General features: G+C 42.0%; 1 protein-coding gene across 2 annotated transcripts; it reads right to left on the bottom strand.

Annotated features, from left to right (window-relative positions):
- Positions 1 to 250: 250 nt before the first annotated feature.
- On the bottom strand, positions 251 to 24755 carry abl2 (c-abl oncogene 2, non-receptor tyrosine kinase). 2 transcript variants are annotated; one of them, XM_044044821.1, is made up of 11 exons: positions 23996 to 24755; positions 10941 to 11105; positions 8358 to 8653; positions 7941 to 8213; positions 7585 to 7669; positions 7278 to 7455; positions 6988 to 7172; positions 6731 to 6883; positions 6468 to 6557; positions 6020 to 6202; positions 251 to 4562 (listed from the first exon to the last, which is right to left on the bottom strand). In XM_044044821.1, the coding sequence occupies exons 1-11, from the start codon at positions 24210 to 24212 to the stop codon at positions 2776 to 2778; spliced, it is 3612 nt and encodes a 1203-aa protein (XP_043900756.1). In that variant the 5' UTR covers positions 24213 to 24755; the 3' UTR covers positions 251 to 2775. The 2 variants fall into 2 exon arrangements, with proteins under 2 accessions (XP_043900756.1, XP_043900757.1); XM_044044822.1 differs by lacking the exon at positions 23996 to 24755 and adding an exon at positions 11342 to 11533.
- Positions 24756 to 25216: the final 461 nt, after the last annotated feature.

The following is a 25216-nucleotide window of genomic DNA, read 5'->3' as shown; positions in this document are numbered from 1 at the left end:
CTCCAAAACAGGGAGACAGAAGAAGGGCAAATATACAGAAGAATAAACAGAGGCAAATTAAAGACAATGTAGACGATTTATCATAAAAATGAGCAGAAAGGTGGTCAGTTCAGATATTAAACAGCACTGGTTAAGATAACAGATATGAGGAGGAAAAGCATTAGTACTCAATTAATTCATTGATGCTGTGGTGGTCAATGACAGGAAAAAATGTTTTTGATTTTTTTTTAAAGAAAAATCTGTTTTTTTGTTTTTGTTCTTTGGAAACCTGTTCCACAGACATGCATTAAAAATCAATAAAAACCTAACAGGGAAACAGACCAGAATGGTGTAAGGCAATTATAAAGACAAATGTTTCAGACACAATTTATGAGCAGCAGGTTCATTTGTTTAACCAAACAGGTGTGGCTGCATTAACAATGTTTATGGCCAAGTAAATTACTTCGTTACTACATAATCTAAAAGGACAAATGTTTTAACTGACTGTTAACCACCAAATAACAGGAGGGCATGATGAAGTGATAATCTCATGGCAAAAAAAATTAAATAGCATAGATTTGATCATTGCCATACTGTGATTTCTTGCAGTGATGATGTCTGTACATATTTATCCACATTCCACACAAAGGCACAATAAACATTAAAAACAAAAAAAAAAGGTTGGCAATGTTATTTATAATGCATAGTGAGTTTCAAAATGAATCATCGGTGTCTCAAAGTGTCCTGATAGACAAGAAACAAGATATTCCAGACAGTAACATGAAACGAGAATGAAATGCACCACAAATTAAAAGTTTTACTTGAAAAAGCTAGTGCCTTTAAAAGACAGTATTATTGAATAGATTTTGTAATATTTAGATGCAAACACGTCAATGAACTAATGTCTCTTATCCAGTGTAAAGATGTGAGCCACAGAAACAAAAGGGAAAAAAAAGACATTTGTGGTTTTGTGTGCACTGTACACAGTTTTGTTTGTGCTCAAAAAACAGAGCAGATGTTTCTGGACATTAGCATTATTGGGCCAAGAAAAGGTATTACATAATAAATAAATGACACCTTAGGAGATTAAAGAGTCATGCAGATGAACATTCGGCTGGGTTCAGAACTGAAGAATAATACATTCATAAAGCAGATGCTCAGGTCTGGGTGGATTGGCCTCAGTCTTGCACATCAAAAACATTGCTCCTTATGCTGTGACCACACATAAATCTTTTGTTTCCTGGATATGAAATAAATCAAATATTTACACTCTTTTCTCAAAATAGGTCTGTGCTTTTAATTAAAAAAAAAAGAAAAGAATAATTTAAAATTCAAGTTCATACATAACATCCTAAAAAGCATTTTTCTTTGAACCAAATAATGTACAAATCGCTCATGTGCTGAAGACATACTGCAGTTTTGCTTGTTGAGAGATCAGTACTGTGTGATTAGTGTAAAGTAGGTCTCTGCATTATCATCGTGTTCGTACGTTGAAGGATTTGAGGCACTGAGGCCATGACAAGGCTACAGGGAATCCAACAATGTCCATACTCAGGACACATATAGAAACACTGTCCCAGTTCACCTGCTCATGTGTGACTCTGTGCGCTCCCTCTCCATGCTCCACACTGTTATGCTCCATCATACATGAATGAAATGTAATGTGCAAGGATACCAGGATAGAGGCGTTGAAATGCTTTAGGGGGGTGTAAGCATCAGTCATGTCACTGGAGCAAAGTCAAATGCTGTGCATATGATGAAATACCCCCCACATTCAGTCATTTAAGCTTCAGTATTGTGGGGGGAGACAAAAATACCTTTATATGCCTTTATATACACTTTCTTCTTGTTTTAAATTTGATAAGCCTGTATTTGATACTATTGAAACATAAAACTTAAAATTCCACTTGCTACACACTTGTCAAAAGAACGCAATGTTATTTCAATGATACAAATGATCCCTTCAATGGTTGTCAGTGGTCTCACTTTTGTTTTGGGAATGTCACTGTCACTAAATGGCTGATTACTCTTAAGATTATCCTCAAAAAAAACAAGACTGTCATCACAAAAATAAGCAGTTTTTGGGAGGTGTGTATTCTTTCATAACAACTGTTTCGCTACTGAAAATTACCGACCAATCAATGAAATAAAATCCAAATGATATAAAAATCAAAAAAACAACACATATGCACAGGAATACAAATGTCAAATCGTGACCCTAAATGGCTTTAAATATTGGCAAATGGTCATCGAATTCCCCAGATGCTGAGCAAAACACTCATGATTCACATACTAGTGAAACACAGCTTGAGCTGACGCAAACAGGACAAACAGTTGTGTTGTCTTCTCAGTAAGGCTGGGTACAACTGCTATCATTCTCGCTCAGTAATGCAACGGACTGACAGAAAAGCAGACGGAGCTTTAACTATTCTCCAGACTGGCTACACACAGCTGATACACTCGACATTCACTTAACAGGGAGGCCATTATCATCATGACCATCGTGTCCAAACATCTCATGGTGCGACTTAAACCACATTTAGTTCAGTATAAACATTTTTCAATATGTACAAGTCAGAGCAAAGTTAGTGTCCACACTGGCATTTTATGAAACAGTTGTTTGTAAACAATAAAAGATTACATTTTGTAGAGATTTCTCTGAGGTACATAGAGAGATTCAGAGATTTAGAGATTTGGAGATTTTTGTCCCACAAAAAGCTGTTGATAAAACCAGAAACATAAAAAGGCAATCTGATGTGTGGTCAGGGCTGCCAGTTGTTGCTGTTGTCACAGTGGCTACCTCTGCACTACATCACTAATCTCTTTAATACAGCTGTGCAGGTTGTCCAGTACAGTGTTGGGCCCCACACTGCTCAGTCCTCCCCCTGAAGGCGAAGCCCTTAGTTCCTGCAGGCTGAGCTCTAGCTTTCCCACTGCCTCTCGAAAGGCAAACTTGTTCCTCATCTGTGGGATGCAGTCCACGTAACCTGAGCAGTAGTCTAGCAGCTGGTGGCCAGCGTCCAGCACCTGGCTGCTGGATGGGCTTTCAGAGCTGGCTTGGAGGACGCTGCTCAGGCACTCCAGCAGGGCCTCACGGCTGACCCGCTCCAGGGGAACCCTCTCTGCCTGCTGCCTGATTCGCCGCAGTGCCACTTTGGAACCGGCTGACTGTGCCGCTTGCGAGGCAGTGGTGGTGGCTCCATTGGCCATTTTGGTTGGCGTTGTGTTTGTGATGGCAGAAGAAGATGCAGGAGGCACTTGTGGTGGTGGCACAGACGGCCTGCCCGTCGTTGCTCCCCCTGACGTTCGCCTTGACCTGTGACCTTTTAATGTGTCTCCATTCACTTCCACAGGTGCACCTCCTAACTGCTCCTCACCATCACCGCTGTAGGAGTGTTGCAGGCCGCGTAGAGTGGGAGGGGGCGGAGGAGCACACTTGGGTTTTACAAGACGCGGCCTGTCCCGGTCTGCTTGGTGCTCAGACAGCAGTTTGAAGCGATTCCCCTGAGAGTCAAGCCCGACTAAGTGCACGTCAGCTGGGCTGTGCTTCAGTGTGGGGGAGATCAGGACTGGAACTTTGTGGTTGTGGGTTGGTGCACCCGGTGCAGCTGAGGAGGTGCTAGATGTAGAGCTCTTTAAGGGAGATGACCAACTCTGTTGCCTTTCCAGTCCTCCCCCACTCTCCTCTTTACCCTCCTTGACCCGGGAGAGACTGTCTGATTCCCCAACCTCCCCTCCAACTCCTGGTGCCCTCATCCCTGCAGCAGCGCCCCGGGGTAGTAGCTTGGCTTTGGGCCTTTCCCTGATTTGTGCCGTCCCCTCGTCCATCCTCCTCAGCAGAGATTCTGAGGGCCGTGCTGCCCCATTCTCTGGCTGGGAAGTTGTGGAGGCAGTTCTCTCCAGAGGGGTTTTTGCACTGCGGTTCCTGGGTAAAGTTAGAGCCATGCGCTCCAGGTCTGGCAGTCCAGATGACATAGAGGAGGTAGAATTGGACCTAGGGAAGGGTTTGGGCCCTCCAACTATACTCCCACCCTCGTCTGAAGAGGGTGTCTTTCCTGTCCGTAGCCCCAGGGTCTTTTTGATGAGTCGAGGGGTAAAAAAGCCAGCCAACCCTCCCCAAGTGCTACTGCTCGTCACCTGTGAACTAAGGCCTCCGCTTGAGGGTTTCTGCCCGAAAGCTGCCCCACAGCACCTTGACTGGGTCTGGGCGGGTTCCCCTTGGGAGTGGGAAGGAGAGGCAGAAAAGCCTCCTAAACTGTCTGACTGAGGCAAAGGAGGAGGAGCATTGAAATCAGCAGTGGGTTCATACTTCTTGTGAGGCTGTGTTTCCATCTCCCGGAAAGAACTACTCCTCTTGGGTGGTGTTGGAAGGCTCTGTTGGAGCTGGGAGGAGGAAGAAGAGGAGGAAGATTTCTTTTTTATGAAGGAGCTAAAGAAGCTAGTCTTGCGGTCTCTTGTAAACGTGCCCATATCCTGTGTATCCTCTAAAAGGCTGCCGGGAGATTTATCTCGTGGCTGCTGTTTTCTGGGCAAAGCTGGGGAGCCACCTGATCGTCCATCGCCTCCCAGCAATGAAGCCCAGCCTGGCAAGAGATGAGAGAAACAGATTAAAACGATAAAAAGAAGCTACGCTCAACACAACGAGAACACACTCATCACTGTTGCTTAATATCTTGAAAAAGATGGCTCCCTTAGACGGCAGTATGCTGTTATAATAAAATGGACTACCCTCTTTCTCTGTAAAATCTGCTCTCTCCTCCTTAGGGATTGAAGACTGAGGAAAAAGCATTTAATAAAGGTAATAGAAGATTTGCATTTAATGATTTACGTTTAAGTTGCTCTTGTAAAAGATGGTAGGATGAATATACCTCTGGGACCTCATGATAACATGAACCAAACAGAGACTGCCCAATCCCTAATATTAGCTAACCTGCTATTTAACTTAGCTCAAAGAAAATTGATTGTTACAAGCCTTCTGATTTCTAATAAATAAATGATTTGATAAATTTCACCAAACAGATAATGACTTGAGGAAAATGAAGAGGAAAAACTCATCATATTATATCATGGTTAATACAGAGGAAAGCAAGTCAATACACATAGAATATCTTTTACTACAATTCCCATCATCCATTATATGCATTTAAAAACAAATATGCGTAAATAAATATTCAGAATACATTTCTGCATTTCTGTAGCACTGTTATCCATCACTCATGCACTCACTCACTCACTCACTCACTCACTGGTGAGAAACAGTTAATTTGTCTCGTGACAATTTCAGTGTTGTAAGCTGTGTGAAATGTTATGCATGAATGTCTTTACTTCATTATTGGAGTTGTTTAATTGATAATCAATAAATAAATGGGCAAAATGAAAGTAAATTGACCAAGACAAAGCACAGGGTCCTTAACATAAATATACAAATACCAAAAAGCCTTTAAAAACAAACAAACAAACAAACGTTTATTTTCAACACTGAACAAATAAATATGTAATAAGTTAAACACAAAAAGACAAACGAACAATAAAATTGGAATTTAATATTAGGGTTAGCAAATATTAATACAGGAGAGTACAAGAAATAAATGATTACTAATGTTAACACAACATCACATAAATAAAATGACTGAAAGAGTTGAATGACAGATTGTTGACTCTTAGATAAGCTAAATATGTTCTTTGGGGATTTGTTCATAGTTTAGGTTTTGCACTATTGGTTAGCAAATGTTTCAATTGGTGTTGAATGACAAGGACAAGGACACGGGCACTTTAATTTTAAGGATGAATTACTCAAAACTTCATAAAACTTCATAAAACTCAAATCATTTGTAGGGACTTGTCAGGCTGTGCTTGTGAAGAACTGCTGTCAGATTGACTGGAGGTCATTTGGTGAGGAATATCATTGCTCTTCTCTTTAGGCGGCGGGCTTGGCGACGTTGCAGATCATTCTCTGAGTTGGCTTTCTCTTGGCTACCTGCAGACTCATAATGTGATGCACGTGACTGGTTGGTAGTGAGGCCGGGAAGCCTGGCTGTACCTGAGTGGCTGTGTGTGCCATGGTCAGTGCGCCCATCCAGTCCGCCCTCTATGTTTTCCTTGTTTTCCGTGTGCTTGTGGATTGTGCGAGATTTGGAAGGCAGCAGGGGCATGTCCTGACTGAAGGAGTGCAGTGGTCCAAAGTGACCAGAGGAGGCCGTCTTACAAAGCTCCTCTGCCACCTCTGCGATGCAAAAACAAGAAATCACTCAGCTGAGATCCACTTTACATTTTCTGAACAAATTAACCAAAAGTGAAGTAAGTAAGAATCCACTCTTGTGAACATCTCCGCCATGCCTATTTTGTATTCTTAAAATAACTTTTCAATTTAGTTTAAAGTGTTGGTACTGTGGTAGCTTTAGGAGCTAAAGGAGAGAAAGTTTTGAGCTTTTCATAATCATGGCAATCAAACTAAATGAACTGAGAACAAGCTATGTGTGTTACAATACCTTCAGAGATACTGGAGTCATGGAACATTGTTTCAAATGCTTGGTGGATTTCTGCAAATGAAGGTCGGTCTAATGGGCTCCACTGCCAGCCTGGTAGAGAGAAATTATTATAAAGCAAGTGCTGACTCAAAGTGATCCAGTTTTAAATACATTCATTTCACAGAGATTTTAAAAATTAATAAGAAAAAAACTCAAAATCAGGATGGTAAATGGGCAAAAATATTAATGTCCTCCCACAAGTAGGTCAAACAGCTACTACTTACATGCTCTCATGAGTTCATAGACCTTGGGTGGACATCCCTCAGGCTGTTCCATACGATATCCTTTCTCCAGGAGGTCATAGACCTGAGACAGATCAATGCCAGGGTATGGAGACATGCCATATGTAGCAATTTCCCACAGCAGGACCCCAAACGCTGTACAAAAGAAAATGTCAGTGGATCAAAAGTTAGTTCAGTGGAAATGGAGTACAAAAAAACAAGCAAAGCTTAGCATGGTCGTATGCACATGTATCGCTCACCCCACACATCAGACTTGATGGAGAAGGTGTTGTAAGCAAGACTCTCGGGTGCAGTCCATTTGATGGGGAACTTGGCCCCAGCATGTGCAGTGTAGGTGTCACCAGTCATCAACCTGCTCAAGCCAAAGTCTGCAACCTTCACAACATGATTCTCCCCGACCAGGCAGTTCCTTGCAGCAAGATCCCTACAGGGTGAGAAAAGTCTTTCACATGTGTGGACCAAAACAGGAATAAACTGGACACTATTAAATTCTTACATCAACACATACTTGGATGGACTCATCCCTTACCTGTGAATAAAGTTCTTTTTTTCCAGGTATTCCATGGCAGAAGAGATTTGTGTTGCCATGTAGAGCAACACAACAGCGTTCACCTCCTCTTTATCACACTCTCTCAAGTAGTCCAGTAGGTTACCATGCGGCATGTACTCCGTCACAATATAAAAGGGAGGCTCCAAGGTACACACACCTATGTAGACCACAGACGGAAATGATGCAACATTTGAACGCGTTTTTCAAAGACGGCAATAATGCAATGTTGATTAAAGGTAGGCTCTATGGGGCAGCATTTAATTCATGCTGAAAATAAACAACTGACCTAATAGCTGAACAAGGTTTGGATGTTTGACCTCCTTCATAACTGCTGCCTCTTTTAGAAATTCTTCAATTTCCATGGTGTCCTCCTGTTATTGTAGAAAGGCAAAGACATACAATTAAATCAAAGATTTTACAAAGAAAGACGCTGTAAGATTTAGAGAAAAAAGTGCCATTCATTAGTAATAGTGATAACCATGTGTAATGCCAAAGTGCACCTGCAGATGGCAAACTATATCCATTGTTTTGGCCATGCCCTATCATTTAAAACTACAAAGATGTTGTGAATATATCCTTACATTTTCACAGTGAAGTTAAAAAAAAAGAAAAATCAAAAGATAACTTCAATGGTCTACTAACCTTAAGTGTTTTGACAGCCACTGTGAGGTTGTACTTTTTCCACACTCCCACATACACCTCCCCGTACTGCCCCCCTCCCAGCTTGTGCTTCATGGTGATGTCTGTGCGCTCCATTTCCCACTTGTCATGGATGGGAGACACACCATACACTGTGGGCTTGTTACATTTGGGCGCTGGGTAGTGCAATGTGGTGACCAGGCCATCGGCTACTGTGGAGTGGTGGTGGACCAGCTCAGCGAGGGTGGCAAAACGGCTCTCGGATGTAACATAGACCTGAGGGAGGAGGAACAAAGACAGAAGAAAGGATGAACCTTGTTAAGTCCAAACACCAACAGCTAGCAAAAAACTCTACATATCTACTTCAACATTTCAAACATGACAGAATTTGAACTAATCGTAAACTGTTGGTGGCTCTACCTTTCCATCAGAGGCTGTATTGATCCGGTAGTGGTAGACCCTCCCTTCATACCGCAGAGAAATGGACAGCTGTCCGGGGCTGCTCTCGCTTTCCCGGACCAGAAAACTCCCATTGATAAGAGAAGAGAGCAGGTACTCTGCAGCACTACGAGAAACGGGCCCATGGTACCAGCTATGCTTCTCCAGACTGTTGACTGGTGTGATGTAGTTGGAGGGCACCCAGCCCTGGCCGTTCTTAGAGCGCACTTCACTCCATTCCCTATTCTGGTTGTAGCCAAGCACACGCAGCTTCTCACCTGGACACAGGAGGGGAAATTTGTAAGATTGGATAAAACGGTAGCGGAATGTCCCAGTGGCTATGATCCCAGCCTGGCTACTACCAAAATCCCCCATTGGAGGGTTTAGAAACATCTGATTCTGATAACATGATTTCGATTTTCAAGTTTCAAACAATGCTTAGAACAAACTTCCACAATGTATCTGTCTATGTCTATGACTATGTTTGTCATTATGCATTCATATCAGACCTCACAGAAGTGAGAGGAGTCATGGATGTGACGTGCGTCTTGTTGAAAATACAGCCAAAGCTATGGAACAACGACAGGGTTAGAGGAGCCGCCTGTCTGTCATAAAAGGCTTGCCGAAAACCTGGCATGTCAGGACATGGTCTGATCTTTCTGTCTCTGACGTCAGTGCGGGAGAAATGAGGGTAGGGAGAGGCTGATGTGTTGGAGACTGGAGAAGGGAAGGATCCATCAGAACAACAAACAACAGGGAATGGAAGAGCAATCAGTCGGGATGGAAGATTGGCAAAGGGGAAAAAGGCGGAAGCGACTGAGGGTAGTGGTAACCTGGGAGTGATAAAGTTCAGTTTGCAGGGCAAGGGCAGTGTCTAACCTCTACACTGCCATTACCATCTTCCTGAGTATGACCTCAAAGTAGATTTTGACAGTGATTTACTTTGCATTACAAGGTAAATCACTGGCAGTATAGTTGCATGAATTTACTTGATTAGGCTAAAAATCCTGCCAGATGATGTAGCACCGCTCCAGAGACTAAGCATGGTTCAATCGGTGTGCCACGCATTGCAGCAACGACGCACCCTGCATTGGTACCTCTGTTACAATGTCTCTCTTAAATGGCAGGATTGAAGTCAATCAGGGTGTGGCCACAGGTCAATGTCAGTCTTAAAACTGTAAGAAAAGGCAGCTACAACGATTTTAGTCCAACAGTCACAGATATAACATTTAACTACGACAGATCCAGTCCCCCTTACCTACAAACACATCCCCACTAACTAGACCTGCAGGTTGAGCTCATAGAACTCCACACACTATGCCAGGAATCCATAGAGCTACATTAAACAGAGATGGTTATCCACATCCAGCCCAACAAATTCACCAGTCTCCACTGTGTCTGTCCTCTGTGCCTTTAGGTTTTGTGGGAGTGGAAACACTGACTGCCTTCCTCTCTAACACTGGGAGCCATGTGTGCCTGAAGCGGGGGCTCTGGTCTGGCCAAGCCTAGCCTGGTTTGGCCTGGCATGAAGAGGAGAGATTAGCCCCAGATGAGAATGTGCTTAATCCCTCTCCGTGATCTGCCTCATCCTGCTGCACACATCCATCCACCTGTTATTATTACAGTTGAATAAATTCCATATTAAAGAGGTATCAGAGGCACGTTGGGGTGTTTCCATGTGTCACAGAAAAGACTTGGTCAGATTGGAAAAGAGCAGTGGAGCCCGGGTGTGCACATGTGGACAGGAATCTTAGATTCACTCCATGAGTCAGGGTCTAAACATCATTTCCACCCCAAGCAGCTGCCATAAACCCTTAAAACGGACGGATAATTAACAAACTGCCACGTTTAATGCTTTGGACCAGTTGGGGACATGAGTCTGGCTGTCTCTGGATAATATGAGGGTATTTTAAGCTCATTACTCAGGGGAGAGCTTGATGACGGAGTTAACTTAAGACACCATTTTTGAAAAAGTGTGAACGATGAGGAAAATGGCGAAAAGGTTTAGATATTTTTCAGAGTCCGGTGATGGATAACGAAGCATTTGGCTCACGGGTGATGTAAAATAATTCAACTGAAGTTTAAAGAGGGGTTTTTACATGTTCTGGTGGGTGGAGAACCAAAAAAAAAAGATACTGACGATGTCAAAGCATGTAAGGTATGCTCTATTGACACACAACATTCCTATGGTATAACTACACTTAACTACACAAAATGTCTTTTAAGGAGGTGCCGACCTGCCAATCATTGACCATGCCCTGGGGATATTACTGATGACTCACATATGGGAATCACTATTCCCTGTTGCTACAGGTGTCAACAGTGATGATCAAGAAGGCGTGAAACATGGAAAAATCTCTCCCGGAGTAACGTCACTGCCAACCTTGCATGATGATGCATGAAAATGGTGTGAGACTGCGAGGCAGGTCTTTCCTGTCTTATCTCATCATACCACATGACAGATGTAACAAACGTCTTTTTGCGTGAAATGGGAATTTGTTTATGAATTCATAAATCAAGACTGTCTTTACTGATTTTAGTTCGCTGTCCCACTTTTTAGTTTACCTTTGGTAATGCTGAGCGTGTTGTCTCCGCTGGCGACAAAGTCATAAAGTGCAACGAAGAGGTTAGGGTCGCTCTCGGCGGCTCCGAGCAGGTTCTCTTTGGAGCTCCAGCGCACCGCCTCCGTCAGTGCCGCAGAGTCCAGGCCGAATGGCCGGTGAAGAGCTTCTGGAGAAAGAGGACAAAAAAATGGTCAGGAATAAAAGGTGGTAACTCATTAGACGCGTAAACGAGCAATATTATTCAAACCAGTGAGTAGTAACTGCTTAGTACAGACGAGTATCAAATTGACAAACAGCACTTGTGTTGAAGGGCAGGCTGATGACAAGATTGATGCCCTTTTTAACACACGGCACAAATTTAGAATCTCATAAATGTACGAGTCCATTTCACAGGTTGTCTACCTGTGCGTCCATGATTAGTCCCTTGCGTGAGCCCTGTGTGGCGATGCTGACAGCTGCTAAGGGCTGTCCATTCTTCTTCAAAACTGCTGCTTGCCTGCAGGCACCTCAAAAGCATCACTTTAACCCGTCTACTTGGTGAAGAGCACTGTTATCACTGACTGCACACACGGATGTACGGTGTGTAGCCTGAGCTATGTAAGATCTGAGGTGAGAGTGCTTTGGTATGCGTGTGTGTATATACAGCGAACAAGAGGGAGGAGCTTCAACACCACTGAGATAGGAACTGTCCCCTCCCTACACAGAACCCAGTGATTGCCATAGCTGCAAAACACACACCAACAGACACACAATTATGTGTTCATACATGCAACGCCAATGTGTACTTCACTCAGCAGCTGCTGCCAAAGTCACTGCATGCCTGGACAGCTGGTGAACGAGTGGGAGAGGAGGGAGGTGAGATAGAGGGAGGGAGAATGGAAAACGTGTACACAATACTTTCAAACGAGAAAGAAAAATACACATCAATATTTTTAAGTAATAAAGTAATCTCAAACTGTGAACTGTAACTTTTGGGGGAAAACAAAGTACTGCGTTGATTCTGACACGGTATTACCATTTGATTCAATTAGATTAGAATGTTTTTTAGGTGATGCTTTAATTCAATATTCACTGTATAATAGTTTCAAAACATGAACAATTAACTGCTATATGCTAATGCAAGGATAAGAACTCAAATTTATAAATTGTTTTTAACATGTTTTTACAGCCTTAATTGTTCAGCCTTACTTTTAATTTGCGCCATTTTAAAAGTATTACATTTTTGAGAGGACGCAGGTTAATGGTTTAATTGTACCGGATTGCATTATACACTACATACAACAGAGAAACCAAAATAAGTAGCATAAACAGAGGTGGTCTGGTGTCACATACACTTTGAATCACACTTGCTCAAAATATTACATACTAAAAGTTTAAGTCTTAGATCAAGGGAAAAAAATGTCACTTGTGTATGAAGTGAAATGTTTAACAGAAACAGACGACAAAAGGCTTTGATGAGGACAAGAAAGGGCTCAGTTTGCCAATTCTGCTCTTGTGACATGCAAATATCTAAAACCCAAACTATTTTAAAGAAGAAACTCTTTGACAACAATTTCTTTCTTTCTCTCTGCAGCAATTCTCTTGAATATCAGACCAGAGTTGTTTATTGCCAGTGAGGTCAGGTTTCAATAAAGATGGAGAAGAACAGAGCAGGTTTGCACACATATTGTCTTCTCTGCAAAACAATGCAATGCAATTCCAAATCACATCAAATGAAAACAATATGTAATGCAGATATTGAGGCATCCGAGAGCTCTGCGACTCATTTCATAGCGGTTATTACAAAAGAGGACAGCATTCGGTATGAAAACATATAGCATCAAATCATAAATTAGATAGTAGATAGTATAGTATGTCTTAATGTTGTAATCTAGCATCAATGAAGCCAACCTGAAATAATAAGTAATACCCAAAGATAAAAACATGTGTGACCAATCACATACAATCAGACATTAACAATGGTTTCACATTGGTTTCGAACATGAGAATCTAAAACAACAAACTTGTGCTTGAGGCAAATCAACATCATTATCATGAGTCTGTAAGAATAACGATCACTTTAAGCTTCTGAGACATGACATGGCTTTCTGGGGTTAAACAAATTCTTCATTTATCCTGAGACCACTTTAGGCTGGAACACAGAAATTCAAATAATTGAGTGACAATTGTACCATTGCTGTAATCTTTCAAAGTTGGCAGGCATCAAACATTTTCCACAGTTAGTCTACACCATGTGGCAGGCACATGCCACACAGACACATGACAGTGGAGATACTTTCCCAGCTGTGTGATCTACACACTTCAGCACATTTAAAACTAATTTGTCATTTGCCAGCAGCTCTTTAATATCTATTCTGTCCTCTATGCCACAACATCTGCACACACAACTTGCTCACCTTTGTTCTGGACCAACATGCACTGTAGTGCGGCACTGGCCGTGACCTGGCTCAGCCACAGTTCCCAGTACATCTTCTGCTCTGATCTGGTCAGCTACCAGTCCCAGAATCCAAAAAGAAACACACGGGTTTTCGCTGCTGTGCCAAGTCCGACCAACTGATCAAGAGCCTCACTGTGTTAATGTAGACTTACGACAGTGGAGACTGAAAAGCACATTCTCCTCTTAAAGAACAAGAAGCTGAAGTAGGTTAGCATTCCAAGACATCTTCACAGTGGAGTCTCTATGACAGGCGATCAGAGAAAGACCCCCCAGATAATGTATTTACCCACGCTGTCCTTGAATAAAACCACCTAAACATCTGAAGTTACAGTAGTGACTAGCCGTCTCCTGCTGGGAACTCCCTCTTAGCTTTGATGTGGCCTTGAGGAGTCAAGATTTCCAAGGTCCAGCTGGAGAGCACAGACACACATGACTGATGCTCGCTGTGGTTTAACGCACTGTAAGGGATGGCAAAACATGGCAGAGAGAGAGGGAGCGAGATAGGCCTGTGGCAGTGGTGGTGGTGTGTTTGGGAGGGGGTATGTAGATACAGACATAGGTTGGGGGTAGGGCAGTGTGTATGGTATGGCAGAAAGTTGAGCTGAATGTGACGTGTGCATGTGTGCTGTGGAGGAGTGTGTGGGGCTTGTAGCAGCACCGTGGCCAGCAGCAGATGGCTGCTCTTGTTCCCCAGGGGAAGGAGAGATCCTATTGACCCCCACCTGTGTGTGTGTGTGTGTGTGTGTGTGTAAATGTGCATGACCGCAACTGCCATACCAAGGCTGAGCCAACTGTCAGAGCTGCTCCTCTTACATACAGGGCTATCTATCTTATAAAAATGAATAGAGCAAGGTTTTTAAGGAGGGGAGAGTTATATTATGCAACACACATTAGTCAGTGGTCTCTATTCAAATCGGGTCACTTTTTCTTTTTAATGTCCTTGACCCATACACTGGTTGTTGTTGTTGTTGTTGTTATTGTTCTTCGTTGTTAGCTGTATGCACTTTCAAGGTGAAGTCAAGTAAATCTCGTTGTACAACTTGTATAATGACAATAAAGGCATTCTATTCTATTCTATTCTATTCTATTCAGTGGTCTCTATTCAAATAATCTTAATTGCAGTCATCACAAATGAACATCAACATCAAAAAAAAAGACTAATTAGCAGAGCATCCCAAGGCTCATATGAAGCAGCCCAATTATAAAAAATGTTTTTCATTACAGGAGCCAGTTCAATCAGGTTGATCATATTTCGTCTCCCTAAATTCTTTCTAAAATCCAACCAACAGGATGCTGTTTTTCTTGGCCAAGCTCAAACCTCATGTGCTGAGACATTTGATTGAAGGAGCAGTTGGCCAGCCTGAGGTATGTCGTGTGCCCGTCCGTGTGCCTTAACGTGTGTGTTGTTGCACATGTGCAGCACATGTGCACTGAGAAGAAACTGCAGCTTTTTGTTAAGCTAAGCAGAGTGGGCATTTGCAAGTTGGAGGGGCTTCATGCCAAGCCTGCTCCCCCTAAGACAGCTGAGACAGAGGTGACACATCACATGATGCACACACACACACACACACCATCAATGGTGACATTCCTGAGCTGTCCCTACACCCTGCTGCTTATCCTGCAGCTGTCTGTGTCTCTGAGTGCCTGTAAAACTTTCACATCCATGTATTAAGCAACAATATCGTCACTTGCACACCATAACCAAAAACAATGCAGTCATTATCTGAAGCCCATGACCGGCGAGGTAAGGGTATATTTTTAGCTGCTGGAGAACAAAAGATAGCAACATGACATCCAGAAATAACATGCATAGTGATGGTGGTGCTGAGAAAGATGGCTGACTGCCTGCAGGAAGTCCAAATTAAAAACCCCAGTTTACAAAACATTACATAAGCAGTAGGACAGGCCAGATCGGATCCTGTCTGAAGTACCAAGATGTAGTTTTCCGACAGTCAATGAATCACACTGAGCCTCAACAGAAATCATATTAACACCGCCCTTTCTGCTGTCGCATTTAGGAAAATTCAAGTCGGTTTTAGCAAATTAGTTCCAAATCACTTTGTCAGGTGGCAAATCTCTATATGACACCCTTATTTACTCTTAAAATTATTGAGGAAAACTTGAGAGCAAATGAGCCAAACATTATTCCATGATACTCATTCAATAAAGCAAACACAGGAGACACTACAGTAGTGAAACTTACTTGAGAACATTCTATTACAGGCACATAATGAAGAAAATGATTAAAATATACTACAGACAAGCTGCCACGAAACCTACACTTCAACTGTAGCTGCAGAAATGTAGTTGAACTGCTTGTTCGTCAATGTGCTTGTTCCTGACATGTGACTAACTTGATTTGTAAGCAATCCAACCACAATTTCAGCAGCAGTCCATTGGGAATATAAGACTGAGGGGAGAGACATGAGTCAGTTGTTGTTCAAGAGGCCTGGACAAAGGACAATAGTCTCATTAATGTCAGATCACAAGTGTGTGTATGTGTGTGTGACACTGTAAACTCCCTTGATCTGAGGACTTAAAATCAATCTTTACTGATCTAAGTCTGAATCAGTTCCACAGCAGATAAAATGGTTCACTAGTTTCCAAATGACTTAACCAGGAAAGCAAACATATGCATGACTTGTGCTCACAGTTCACACATGTCCACACAGGCAGACACCAGCTTTTCACAAATCCTGGTGTCGCAAACCCCTCTGAGTAAGTAATTACACACGCATGCAGACCTTTGGGAACGCCTGTTAAAGTTCTCTATTCAGCTCTGTCCATACGGCCCATCGTCTAAATGGAAATACGCCAATTAGGGAGTGGACAAACAACAGTCTGGGGCTTAGCGCCAGTGGATCATCCTGGAATGGAGAAGAATGACGCTCTAACCCAGAGCTCACCTTGCCTTGCCCCTCTCAGAGTCTGTTATGGGTTAATAATGGGCTCTAAGTGCTTCTCTCAAGGTGTGCTGGCAAAAAAAAGCTAAGTGGTTCTTTATGTGACAGCTGAAAGGATTAGTGGCATATGATGACCGGAAAGTAACTCTTCATCAGCCACACTGCATGTGTCCATTTCACACATAGGCCAAATGAAACTAACTAATCGGTTTGAAGCTATTTTCATGATTAAAATAAGATTTCTGATTTTTTAAGCTTCTTAAAAGTGAATATTTTCTTAATTTCTTTGCTCTGGATAACAAGAAATCATTAAAAGTCAATCATTTTGGAACATCACGACATTCAAGAACGTCACCAGGTTTGACGAACACCAATCAACATTTTTTAAGATTTTCTATTTTATGGACCAAACGATTAATCGAGAAAACAATCGACAGATTAATCGATTATGATAATCGTTAAATGCAGCTCTAGTGAGAATATCGCAATATGATTTCGCAAATTCTCAGTATATCATAATAATATTGTATCATGATGTCTCTGGCAATTACCACCTCCAGTTATGATGTATGTGGATGATGCAAAGTGTCAGGTTGAGGCAGTTGTTTATGTGGCCAACTACCCACAGGTATAGAGGTGTGTTCACCACAGCAAATCTCTCCAAAGCCTTCTGTCTAATAAGGGTTAACACATTCAGGGGTGGTTTGAGGACACATAAGGGTCAATACTAGAAACATTTTGATATTGATGTCTGAGGAGCTAATCCGTGTGTAGAGTAAGCTGCTTTACAGTAACGCAGAACAGACACTGGATAAGACCCCGTTCAAACCTGGCATCAACATTTGTCCTCAATGATCTGATAATGGGCAAAGTGCAGGTGTGAATCCATACTGAATGCGCTCTCCGTCCACAGAAAACCCATACAGGGGTGGTTTGAGGACACATGTGGCCACATTCCTGAGCATACATGAATACAATCGGTCGTCAGGATAGATTAGAGACTGCCTACTCGGCCTTCGTTGTTCGATCCACAACACCGTTAATGTATTTAGAGCCACTGCCACCATATTATCTCTCTATAGCACTCACACAGAAACATGCTGACAGTCGACATGTTTTCTAACGTCACGACTTTAAAACATCATTTTGCTCTCGTCAACAGTTCGCAGATTTCATCATCCGCCCTTTTCATCCGCAATTTTCTGTTGAGACATTTCCACTACAGGGAATGGAATATGAGATCGAATACCCGTGAGTGAAACCCAAGACTGACGCCAACCTTTGTTTAAGTACGAAGGGAACCGTGGAATCGTGGGCGTGTTCATGCATGCAGAAATCCAAAGCAGTACAAATTCAATACAACACAAAGTGTCAAGTATGACCCAGCCATTAGTCAAACAGCTGGGAGTGACCAGAGAGTGAAACCAGTCCGGTGGAGTAACTATTTTCAGTGTATAGCCAACATGATACAAAAGACGTATATGGCTTCTTTACCCATCTAAAGCCTCTTTCACAGTAAATTTAGCAAGCGTAACTAGAATTTTTAAACCTGGACGAAGGTGCTAAAAAGGACCATTATCACCATACCTAGTGGTTGATCTGCCCTGTGGTGTTTTTCTTTTATTTTAGCCCAGCATTACATTACATGAATTGCGACGTCACAGACATGCTGAAAGCAAAAGGAGACCCGAAAAGAAAAAAAGTCAACAACAAAATCATAGCCATCAGTGATAATGTTACATACAAAGAAGAAATTAGCGCGTTCACCTGGGGCTTGAGTTCCTACTGATGCCGGTTGGAGCCGAAGCTGATGTAAAACCCCATGCACTGCAAAGTAATTTGACCCACGAGTGAATGCTGATTAAATAAATTCCCACTAGTGAAAAACCTGTTTAAAGCCAGGATTAAATGGCTTGTTAACCAGTAGAAATGGGGTATAACAAATAGTCTCACAAATTCAAACTGGATTAACAATGTAATAATAATAATACTATTACTGAGTGAAGTAGCAGAGGACTTTCTGAAAATGATAAATGGAGGCTGAAATGTAACCAGGAATCCTAAAAACTGCAAGAAGTCAAATGCAATGGCTTCTTTCTCTTTTCAGAATAATCACATGGCAACTTTGAGTACAGCAGCACCACAGGGTGCCCAGATTAAGGGTATCTGACCAACTGGTCAGCTGTGGGTGATTACACTCAGGGGGTAGAACATGCTGAGTAATCCTCACACAAAATTGCACCACAACACAACTTCACTCATAAGAACAGAAAGAGAGAGATAGTAGGTGGATGCATGTGCATGCAATGTGTGCATCCTAAGTGTGTGTGTGAATATGCACTTGCAGCCAAGTCTCTAGCCTGAACACAGAGGCTAAGCAGTTGTGATAATGCCATCAACAGAGGACTGGTCCTGAAAGCAACCCAGTACTTAACAGGCTTGGCACCCAGGTATAGTGTACTGTACCCCGTTTCCTATACCATATCTTGTATTTCTCTGCTGCACTGGCTTACTAGCTCAAGAGCGCAAACTCAACCACTGCAACAATTTTGGCAAGACCTCTTCACGGAGCTGAAAACGTTTGGTGTTTTGAAGCCGACAGATGCAAAGGATGGTTTCACCATCTACACAGCCAGTCACTCACTGTTTGGATTAATCCTCGCTATTTAAGAATATAAGCTGCACAAGAGTTGAGGCCAAGGAATAAAACCTAGGTCTGTGGTACTGCAAAGGGTTGACTGGTAGCAGATACAAAGGCTCAACGCAGCAGCAGAACACTGGAGCGCAGCAAAGAACAATAAAGGAATATGCAACAGCTGAGTTTACGGGGGTGTATATCCATTTCTGGATTGTATTTTATTTGATTGTGAAGGACTTGTGTTCAATGGACATTTAACTGATATTTAAATGTAGGGTGAGGAATAAGGCCTGTCGCAACAGTCAGTTGCAACAGATAGGAATTAGGCAGAGCTGGTCAAAGGTTCAGGCTGACGATAAGGTGGCTTGGTTGTTAGTCAGCTGTCGAACAAGGTAGTCTGTTATGGATGAATTCACAAAGAGACAAATGATCAAACATAAAACCACTACAGAGAGCACATCAATGGTAAATGCAGTCGTTTAGACACAAGACCACGTTACACCATAATCTGACAAACACATCTACTTATTACCACCGAATCAATCAGACACATCAGTTTTGACCCAATTTCTGGTCAATTTCACCCAGAGGAGATGTGGCCATGGCTCCTCCTAGTGGCTAATGGCTGTTACATGGAAACAACTAGCTTTTTTTTTTCTTTTTCTTTTTTTAAATCATCTTCACTCCATGCAAATACCTTTCTTTAAGTTTATTAAAATTTCACCTACAGCCTCCGGGTTTTCTCCTCGTATTGCAGTGACTGCTGAGTGGCTTGGCTTTTAGTACATAAGAGTCCATGGAAAAGTGGATTTGTCTGTAATCTAATTTCACCCATGATGATGCAAATCAGCTTAGGTCCTTGGATCCAGGATCCAGGCAACTCTTCTCTCCTCTAGGCACCTTCAACAGTGCTGCTCTTTGGGTACAGCTGGCTCTATATTTACAGTATTGATGCACAAAAATACACCTGCCCCAATTTCTACGGTCTGTTCAGGGTAAAAATAGATTAGGCAATTGCTTTGTTGTTTTCTTTTACAAAAGAACATTCAGAAGTAGTGTCACTCATTTTTTACGATGTCAGTGATAGCACCCGTTTCAGTGACAAATCCTGAAAAGTAATAAAGTGCACTGAAAGGGTGCAGTGGAAAGACCATTAAGGGGATGTTTTCTCCAGAGATTCATCCCTTTGTGTCAGTTCAATAACATAGGATTCACCTCTCTGCAGAGTCTGTATTAAATGAAAGCACTGCAGAAATGGAACTCTATGAACTACTGAAAGAGAAGTATTGTATGGAACCATCAATATGCTGAAGCAATTGATTTACCAATAATGGACCTCAACCAATACATTTAAAGGTGGCTGTCAGTATGACTCCTTTTGAATTAGCACAGAACTGTCTGTCCTTGTTTAGCTTGGTGTTTTCCCACTGGCTTGCCTGTCTGGTGGGGGTGTTGTTCAAAGATGAGGAAAACTGCTGCACACCTGAGCAGGGGACAGGAACTGACTCATTTAAAGAAAAAAATGCCCGAAACAGGAAGCTATAGAAGTTAAGAGGAAAAAAAGGGGGGGGGATATGAGGAAGGGGGAGGAGAATGACAAGAACCAATTTACACCAGTGCCCTCCAGCATCTCTGTTCATCTTCCCTGAAATGACTCAGTGGTTTTAGGTTTACTGACAGAAAGTGTAGTGAGAAAATAATAAAACTCAGTGACACTTGCTGGAAAGTCAGCACCACCAACATACCAGAATGACTTCAAAATACATACCTTTTAATGACATGCTGAATGTATATAATATATAGAGTTTATTGCCTATATGTTGTCTTTCATTTTGACAAGTAAGTTCCATTACTTGTCCATGCTCTTGGGCCATCCGTCACATATTTACTTTACTTAACACTATTGCTCTCACAGTTGTGCTCTTCCATTTGAACATTTGGGAAATGAAGCTGCAATTTCAAAATTCACGAACCATCAGACTTTCCTGAATCCAGAATTTTAATAAATACAAAGGTTACTGTTTAACTAAGTTCAGCTGGAAACAGCATGGATCAGTATTGTCATTATTTAGCATGTTATGTGTGCTTGTCTGCTATAAAGTGGTTATAAAGGTAGATTCAAAAAATCGCTAATTGCTTTGACTAGGAATGTTTTTAAATCATAAACTATGAAAACAAAATCACACCCAACACCTCAACCCACTGACTGACTCACAGCTATACTATGCATCTGTTACAGCAGAAGAAGGAAGTACAACACTTCAACTTCCCTGAATGTGATCAATCATTTTTATCTTAACTGGTCACTCACATGATGTTGTTGTCAAACTGACACAAGGCAAATCTGGTCATCATTATAAATTCAATCTGCACTGCAGCTGCAAAGAGAACTCTGAACGAAGGAAATTTGGTTGACTTGATTTTATCACTCATAAAAAACGACTGCCGTTACAGGATTATAAAATCATGACCAACTTCATCTACATTTCTCTGAGTTTTAACGAGTTATTGGCCATTAACAGATTCAGACATATTTTGTTTTACTCTCAATGAACACCAACTCCCTAACAATCAATACTACTTCTTCTTCCAGCTTCTCCCTTAAGGGGTCGCCACAGCAGATCATCTGCCTCCATCTTGTCCTGTCCCTTGTGTCCTCTTATGTTACAGCAACTGTCCTCAAGCCCTCCTTCACAACATCCATAATCCTCATCTGTGGTCTTCCCATTTTCCTCCAGCCCAGGCAGCTCCATCTTCAACATCCTTTGTCCAGAATAATCCCTATCCCTCCTCTGCACATGACCAAACCATCTCAACCTTCCCAACCAAACCAATACAACCTCTTTAAAGAGCCAAGTCAAAAATTTTACTTACAAAGGCAAATAACATAGTGCGCCATCATTATCACATAAATAGACTACCAGAAAAAACGCACTTTGATAGTCAGTGTTAGACTGAGTGCATAGTCTCAAGCTTCCTCACTTAAGACTCTTTGTTCTATTATTGTGTGCTTTGAAGAGTAGAAATCTTTCTGCAGAGTGCCTATGTGACTGCATCCTGGCAGCTATAAAAAGGCCATTCCTGCCCTGCCATCAACAGAACAGAACAGTGCCGACAGTGAATGGAGCTGCACTTTGTAGGTCCGTCTGTCTGTCTTTGCACGTATTTCAACTTGAAGGGATTTACTTTTCAGCTTCCCATTCTCAAAAGCTTGCTACTTTCTGGTTCTATAACATCTGCAGAAAGTAGACAAACCATGCCAGTAGTTTGAGGTAATCATCCACTCAAGAATGGATAGGAGTGAGAAACCGATCTAAACACAGGTAGACAGGCATCAAACAAATGCAACTTATAATTTGCACTCAAAGAGAACAATCAAGTTAGGAAATTAAATCCAAAAATCATTATAATAACAATATTACACTTCGTCATCTTTGTGATTTATATGCCCAGATCTGCCTCTACAAACAGTGCCTCAGGAGAAATTGTTGGGAGGAAAGAGGCAGGACATTTAGGGCATGACGGAGTTACTTCTCCATAGCTCAAGGCAGAGAGATAATGGAGATCTACATTGCTATCCATGACTCACAGATGCAAATAATATCAATGTATAGCTAAAGCTCAAAGGCAGGAATTTTAGAATGGTGGGGTAATTTCCACCACCTCTGCCTCGTCTATCCGTTCTTCACCACACTAACACCAGATTCAATACATAAGACTTTTACTTGAGTGCAATGAATAATACAATGACAGAAGGTGAGCTAAATAATTCATATACTATACTGCTGATTTCCCACTGGATCAAACTAAGCAATCTGCTGATTGAGTGTGTTGTAGCAGGAAAGAGGATCAGACAGAGGATGTAAGTAAGCATGTGAAAACCACTTGGTATCGTAATGTGAGCCTGTTGTTTGTTGCTCAACCTCCGGAGGCAATTTTTTTTTTTTTTTAAAATCACTGTTTACCAAATCAAGTATTGCACAAACAGAAGGGAAACTTAATCAGGTAACCTGCAGCTCTGACCCTTTAGGCAGAGCTTAGAAGACTATTGACATTTTTTTAAAATAAGCTGTCTCTATTTTTGGGATTTGGTAGATAACAAGTAGCAAGCAACGTGAACTACAATATTGCAATTAGGGGTGGGAATTGCCAAAGACACCACGATACTATATTATCACGATATTGCGATATAATCACACAACAGCCTGAGTAAGACTGAGCACTTGGGACCATCTAGTGGACTGAAACGTCAATTGATATTTTTATGCTAACAAAAAATTGATACTTGGCGATATAACATTGCCACGCAGAATATCATGATATTTCACTGTATCGACCTCCCCCACACCCCTAATTGCAATACATTGATGTTGAAAATGGGCAATTGTATCCATTTACTAAATAAAAGGTCTCATGTCTGTACACATACAATGAACAAACAAACTAACACATGAGTGGTGGATTTGATCTAGTACTACAGTACTACATGTGTGGTGCATTCAAACACATTCAGTCTGAAAACTCTACTACTATTGTACTACATATGACTGGGCATTTCTAAACTACAGGGCCTTTTTTTTGACTACTATTGATGCACAATATCGGTGTAACATTCAGTATGGTGTCGTGTTCATGAAACTGTACTGGTGTGATTTTATTGTCATCTTATTCAAAATATGGTAGTGCAAGCATTAAGACACAAGACATTGAACACGTCCTAAAATGAGATTAATAATATTATCTGATAATATCACTTAATATTACAGCTACAGGTCTGTTTCTGTATATGAATGATCTGTACAAAGTTCACAGCAGCATGAGTGGGTGACCCCAGTTGTGACTTATTTATAAATCCAAGGTAATACATGCAAAATTGAAAACACACACAAAAGAGTAAACTGGATTAAAAAAAAAGAAAAGAAACCACTGTTAGTTGGCATAGTTATTTCCGCTCACGCGTCGTTGTCAAACTAGCATAGGATGAGCTAGCAGTCGCTCATCAGCAGTAAAGCATTAAAAGAAATTATACAACTTCATCATTATCCAAACCTTTGTTAAGAACGTTTATGTCCAATTACCTGAATGCTGTGTGAATATATTGATGGCTGGATCTGGCACATTGACTGCAGCAGTCCTGCCCGGTGGTGTCCCGGTGCTACTGCCGGGTTCACGGGGTCTCCTCCCGGCGCCGCTCCCCCGAATCCCCTTCCCTTGGTGTGGTTGGGACGCGTGAGGCTGTGGTGGCTGGAGTGCGGTCGATGTGCCCTCACCAACGCGGCCTACCTGCTGTCCCATCACAGTAGTTTGGCGTAAGGACGTTCGGGACGATGCGAGCAAACCCCTGTGCACCTCTGGCTCACATTCCCCCAAGCTGGAGCGGCCTGGCCGGAACAGTCTTCCTCAATCCCCCTCCCTGCTGATCTTCACCGTTAAGCTAACGCTAACTAGCCTGTGCTAGCTCTTTTGGCTTTGCAGTTAGCAGCTAACGTTAGCAGCAATCACTGAAACCCACCCACCCTCACCCTGTCTTCAACAATAAACTCGCAACACGGGCCTGTGACAGCGGTTGTCCGCACTCCGGAGATCCAGATGATATCCGAGCAGAAATCAACGATGTTCCAGGAGCGAGATTCAGTCAAATGTCGGGCTTTTTTCACAATCGTCTTGCCGTTGTCCGGCTGCTGCGCGCCCCCTCTGACGCCGCCATCTTTACCGCAGAACAGAAGATGTATTGCACAAGGCGGGGGGTTCGATCCCCTGTCACCGGGATCCCCCTCCTCCTCCTCCTTTCCAGGGCCGACACCGAGCTGCTCCCAACTATCCACAAACACCGGGTGTTGCGCGTTGGTGACTGTTAGTCCGTTAGTTCTGGACCCTCTTCACTCTTAACTAAATTGTTGTTTTGTCAAGCACTGTCAAGCAAAATGATACAAAGTAGCATAGTATACAACTACAGGATGATATGGCATGAAAAGCTGTGCTATAATTTGAAACACATAAAGGAAGAGAAATAAAAGAAAATGCAGATTGCATTGTCTGACTACATTCTCATTTACAATCTATATGCGCATGATAAACACTAATAAATAAAATCACAAAGATTATGTAACAGATAATAAGGCATGTGTATATCACTTATAGGATACATTTAAAAAACGTACACGACACAAATGATAGCTGCAAAATATGATACAAGATTAATAGGAAAGGTTTAGGCAAAATATTGAATAATTAAATATTGCAATACTGTAAACAATATTACAATATGTGTACATTATAAACAGTATAATGTAAATGTG

This window comes from Solea senegalensis, linkage group LG14 (assembly GCF_019176455.1).
Source record: "Solea senegalensis isolate Sse05_10M linkage group LG14, IFAPA_SoseM_1, whole genome shotgun sequence".
Classification (NCBI taxonomy): domain Eukaryota; kingdom Metazoa; phylum Chordata; class Actinopteri; order Pleuronectiformes; family Soleidae; genus Solea; species Solea senegalensis.
The sequence above is the reverse complement of the archived record's forward strand: the minus strand, read 5'-3'. Positions and strand labels throughout refer to the sequence as shown.